General features: G+C 42.4%; 1 protein-coding gene across 1 annotated transcript; it reads right to left on the bottom strand.

Annotated features, from left to right (window-relative positions):
• Positions 1-240: 240 nt before the first annotated feature.
• LOC147467025 (sn-1-specific diacylglycerol lipase ABHD11-like) lies at positions 241-2556 on the bottom strand. The gene is made up of 5 exons (XM_086533199.1): positions 2404-2556; positions 2052-2225; positions 1509-1682; positions 796-986; positions 241-531 (listed from the first exon to the last, which is right to left on the bottom strand). The coding sequence occupies exons 1-5, from the start codon at positions 2542-2544 to the stop codon at positions 396-398; spliced, it is 816 nt and encodes a 271-aa protein (XP_086389325.1). The 5' UTR covers positions 2545-2556; the 3' UTR covers positions 241-395.
• Between the last annotated feature and the right edge of the window lie 2880 nt (positions 2557-5436).

Here is a 5436-nt window from a genome sequence, read left to right as displayed (position 1 = left end):
CAATAAGTTAATATAAAATGTTACAATTATCAAATCATTTTAGAATATTACTCATGTCATAATCTAGATGGTGCCGAGAATTCTAAAATATAGTTTAAAATATTAACCAGATTTCATAACTATTATGAAGTATATGATTCTTAAATAAAAAGATCAATAAACTCTTTTATATATATATATATATATATATATATATATATATATATATATATATATATATATATATATATATATTTCTAAAATTTACTCATGAGCAAAATGCTAATTCAAGAACGTTTCTGTTTACAGTATTTCAGATTTCTTACAAATCCTTCTACCATTTCTATAACTAACGAATTTAATCTACATGGAGCTGTTCTTCCTTTCCTCAATTTCGGAAACACCAAAATAATTCTTTATTCCTGAAGCATTGGAACCACGACGTCTAAAAACTCTGCCGGCTTGTCTGCGTGGAGCCAGTGTCCCGCCCCTTCAATATAATGGAAAGTTGCCTGGGGGAAGATGTCTTGAATGACCTCCTCTTCCTCCGGTCTGTAATCCAGAAAACGAGGTCATTTGTTTGCACGTTCTGTCCAGGGGGAAGATGTCATGCACAGGCGGTAGTATGTGGTTGCATGTTGGGGTGGAATGATGGGGGGGGGGGGATGATCTCGTATTATGATCCATGTGGATCTTCTCATGCATTGTAAAACTATTATATTGCATTGCACAGATCTTTTGTATTTAAGGTGTGCATGTGCATGCCTGCGTTTGTGTCACAAATATACAAGTACACAGAAAATTAGCTCCCATTACACCACGTAATCTGACAGAGCTCCAGCGACGAAGGCAGTCTCTCCTTCGAAATAACTGTCCCTCCTGACGACCGGGAAAGTAGATATGTGGGGGTTGAAGTTCTCTGCAATGGCGTCGATGTTCACTCTCCATTTGTAGCCTTCCTCAGTGCGGATGAGGTTGGTCAGGAGGAACTGCCGAATGCCGCGTTCCTGGAAGTGAGTGGAGAAGGTTGAGTCGCCACTTACTGGTGCACACTTCGCTGGTGAATAACGTATTGAAATGGGGTTGTTGCAGCTGGGAACACTAGAGTTAGAAAATCATAAAAATTTCATGCATTTGTAGTCTAATAAAAATCTGAATAGTTTGCTATTTCTAGAAAAAATAATAATATCACAAGGTTTACATAAACCCCTAAACTGACCCTTTACGTTTATCAAAATAAATATGCAAAATGTCTACATATATCAGACTTAAATACTCTGAATGTACAAAGTCTTAGAATTAAAAGCTAAAGAAAAAAGTCTTAGAATTAAAAGCTAAAGAAAAAAGTCTTAGAATTAAAAGCTAAAGAAAAAAGTCTTAGAATTAAAAGCTAAAGAAAAAAGTCTTGGAATTAAAAGCTAAAGAAAAAAGTCTTAGAATTAAAAGCTAAAGAAAAAAGTCTTAGAACTAAAAGCAAAAGAAAAAAGTCTTAGAATTAAAAGTTAAAGAAATGTGAGATATATCCTCACCGGAACTGCAGGCAGCAGCAGATTGTCTACGTATGTGCGAGCTTCAACCATATTCAGATGTGATGGAACTTGGACCTTCCGCATGATCTCGACAAAAATGGGAAGCGATGATATACTGTTTGAGACTCCATACGGAGAGATGTCAAGAACCAGCAATTTCTCCACCACAGAAGGCTGTAGAAGAGAGTTTATATGTTATTTCTTACTCTTTCCCTTTCCCTCTCAATGTCAATCTCAATATCTCACTCAGTCTCATTCTCACTCTCTTTTCCATCATCCTCACCCTCTCCTTCATTCTCTCCCTAAACCTCACCTACTACCTCCCTTTTCACTCTCACCCTCATCTTCATCTTTCATTCTCTCTCTCCTCTCTCCCTTTCCTTCTACCTCTCCCTCTCTCCCTTTCCTTCTACCTCTCCCTCTCTCCCTTTCCTTCTACCTCTCCCTCTCTCCCTTTCCTTCTACCTCTCCCTTCACCTTCAACCTCCCTCTCTACTCCTTCTCCCACACCCTCACTTACCCACAAATATTTACACAACTAACCTCCATCAGAGCTGCTGCCATGACTGCCCTGCCTCCCATGCTGTGGCCCATCAGTATAGCTTTGGGAATGCTGTGTTTCTCAAGGAATTGAAGCAGATCTTCGGCCAATAGTGGGTAGCTTATGTCCGTAGTGTGTGGGCTGTCACCGTGGTTCCTGGCATCTACAGTATAAACCTGAGAGTAATATCTTTAGCAGCTATGTATGGTGTTTTCAATTTTGCTTTATCAAGTTTGAAAACAGTGTATGAACTACATTCCACCGGCATATCTCATCTAATCTGTGTAATGACTTCTTTTTGAATTTTGTGAACAAGTCAAAATGTTAATATCACTGGAACTCTTAGTCACTTACTTGCCGCCCTGTTTTGGAACTGATAGCTTTCCCAAGGCCTTTCCAGTTTGTTTTTGATCCAAGAAGGCCATGCATTACGATAACTGGGGCCTTCTTAGATCTCTTTTGTGCATTTGCTGTTTGGAATAAGGTAAAGGCCATATCTATTGCAGCACTTCTGTAATTAAATAACAAAAAATAATAAAATTTCTCCAAAATCTTCTTTAAATAAATCTGCATTTGGTAAGTTATGCTAACATCGTACAAGTAATGACTCCAATGCTTCATTTCCTGTAATTCTCTGGAGTAGGGTTGTATCAAGTTGCATCAGGTTAATCCTTTAGTTCTTATAAAGTCCATTAGAGACTCTCGCCTTTTTTTTATATTGGAATGTATAGAAAATAAAATAAAAATCTAAAATAAGTTAAATGTAAATGGAACTGATTTACAACACAATTAACTAAAATGCACCTAAAAGAAGTTGAAAAATGTTACAATAATATACTATAACTTTACAGGTTAAGAACACAGACGTAACAGAGACCTCTATAACAGAGACCTCAATACCTTTCCTTTGGGTTCGTATGAAACATTCGTAGGATAGATAAATACTAATTATATCTGCGACGAGCATCTCTTCGGGAGAATTGCCAGAACTGACATTCTACCTTATTATCAAGTTCCGAGACAATATACACGTATATTCAACCATAGCTTCTGCATTCCGGAACAACATACCGGAACAACAGCAGTCCGTCGGCGACAACTATAATTCAACTCGTATATATAGACCGCGTGGCTTCCTTTGCTCGTGTTGGTGTGTCGGGGGAGGGGGGGGGGAGGAGGGGAGAAGGGAGGGGGAAGGGGGACAGGGGTTATGGTAGGGGTGTGTGTGAGGGGGAAGGGGGTTGTGGTAGGTGTGTGTGTGTCTGAGGGGGGAGGAGGGGGGAAGGGGGAGGGGAGAGGGGGTTGTGGTAGGTGTGTGTGTGTGTGAGGGGGGAGGAGGGAGGGGGGAGGGGGTTGTGGAAGGTGTGTATGTGTGAGGGGGAAGGAGGGAGGGGGGAGGGGGTTGTGGAAGGTGTGTATGTGTGAGGGGGAAGGAGGGAGGGGGGAGGGGGTTGTGGTAGGTGTGTGTGTGAGGGGGGAGGAGGGAGGGAAGGGGGAGGGGGTTGTGGTAGGTGTGTGTGTGTCTGAGGGGGGAGGAGGGGGGAAGGGGGAGGGGAGAGGGGGTTGTGGTAGGTGTGTGTGTGTGTGAGGGGGGAGGAGGGAGGGGGGAGGGGGTTGTGGAAGGTGTGTATGTGTGAGGGGGAAGGAGGGAGGGGGGAGGGGGTTGTGGAAGGTGTGTATGTGTGAGGGGGAAGGAGGGAGGGGGGAGGGGGTTGTGGTAGGTGTGTGTGTGAGGGGGGAGGAGGGAGGGAAGGGGGAGGGGGTTGTGGTAGGTGTGTGTGTGAGGGGGGGGGAGGGAGGGGGAAGGGGGACAGGGGTTATGGTAGGGGTGTGTGTGTGAGGGGGGAGGAGGGAGGGGGAAGGGGGACAGGGGTTATGGTAGGGGTGTGTGTGTGAGGGGGGAGGAGGGAGGGGGAGGGGGTTGTGGTAGGTGTGTATGTGTGTGTGAGGGGGTAGGAGGGAGGGGGGAGGGGGTTGTGGTAGGTGTGTGTGTGCGAAGGGGGAGGGGGAGGGGGTTGTGGTAGGGGTGTGTGTGAGGGGGGAGAGGGTTGTGGTAGGTGTATATGAGTGTGTGTGAGGGGGAAGGAGGGAGGGGTATGTGGGTGAGGGGGGAGGAGGGAGGGGGAGGGGGTTGTGGTAGGTGTGTGTGAGGGGGGAAGGGAGGAGGGAGGGGGTTGTGGTAGGGGTGTGTTTGTGAGGGGGGAGGGGGTGTGTAAGGGGGTAAATGTTTGTATGTTACTTTTGTGTTTGTTTGTTTGTTTGTATCTGCGTGAGTTATTTGTCTGTACCTTTTTTTTGTACGTATGGGTGTTACTTATTAAGTATGATACATAATTCCACGACAAAAGCAAATTTAAAATTTAAGTTTATAGAGAGAGCGAAATGATTATGATATACAAATATTATCATTATTATCATTATCTTCTCCATCTCCTTTCAAACAGTTAATTGTATCTACCATACAATTCCTATAATTCCTAATTCTGATTTCCTATGAATATAAATTTCAGTGTTTATCATTCATAATCTTGCTGAAATCCTAAGTAATCAAATTGATAGATTAATTATTTTTGCAAGATTCATATTCTATGAAGGGAAATCTTTGCCAATTACTATTAGTGATATATATTAACAATATTATTTTTATTACTGTTATATTCTTATCTTATTAATCATTGTGGATAATGATACTCTTACTTCTATTACTTCTATTAATCATTATTGTTATTGTTATTATTATTATTATCATTATCATTGTCATTATACTTATTAATATACTAGTATTTATTACTTCCATTACCCTCACCATAATCATTATCTTTATTTATTATTGTGTGTGTGTGTGTGTATGTATGTATGTATGTATGACTAATAGTACCTTCTTGCCCTCAACTACACTATACAGAGATACTCAGAAAAAGTAAATGAAAACTGGAAAAATTAATACTCCACTCACTCGTGAATGAAACTTTGCCCTGTCAACACCTCGGTGAAAACTTAGCAGCAACAAAGTACAAGTCTTGTGCCGCTGGAGCTACCCTGTTTATCAGGGCCTCTTGTCACGCTCGACATTGTTGTTTCTGAGTTGAGTAAAGTAAACAAAGTAGAGTAAACACTGATTTTTCAGACTTTTTTGCACTTTGTGCTTTGGCTGCACCTTCAGTGCTCTGTATTTTTGTAGGTGACACGAGACTACAGTAGAGTAGTCAGCCCCCACCCCAGACCCGCAGCTCTCTTCTACACCAGGGTAGCCCTCACGGGCTGTGACCCCTGGGTAGGGAGGCCCAGTAGTCTGGGGCGTCCTTTGGGCGCAACTTTTCTCTCCACCTGAATTTCTTCCATTTTTCTGGTGTGACTTTCCTGAGCCTACGGGAGTCTCCTTGTGAG

This window comes from Penaeus japonicus, unplaced genomic scaffold, assembly GCF_977035675.1.
Source record: "Penaeus japonicus unplaced genomic scaffold, GWHDUDI00000001_assembly GWHDUDI00000039, whole genome shotgun sequence".
In the NCBI taxonomy this organism is placed as follows: Eukaryota; Metazoa; Arthropoda; class Malacostraca; order Decapoda; family Penaeidae; genus Penaeus; species Penaeus japonicus.
The sequence above is the reverse complement of the archived record's forward strand: the minus strand, read 5'-3'. Positions and strand labels throughout refer to the sequence as shown.

Bases quoted from the DNA above. Each gene is read 5' to 3' on its own strand.
- LOC147467025 (XM_086533199.1), bottom strand. From the start codon at position 2,544: ATGGCCTTTACCTTATTCCAAACAGCAAATGCACAAAAGAGATCTAAG. The intron at 1,683-2,051 runs GTTAGTTGTGTA...TCTCTTCTACAG, and splicing joins TGGCAGCAGCTCTGATGGAG to CCTTCTGTGGTGGAGAAATT. The intron at 987-1,508 runs GTGAGGATATAT...ACTCACTTCCAG, and splicing joins TGCTGCTGCCTGCAGTTCCG to GAACGCGGCATTCGGCAGTT.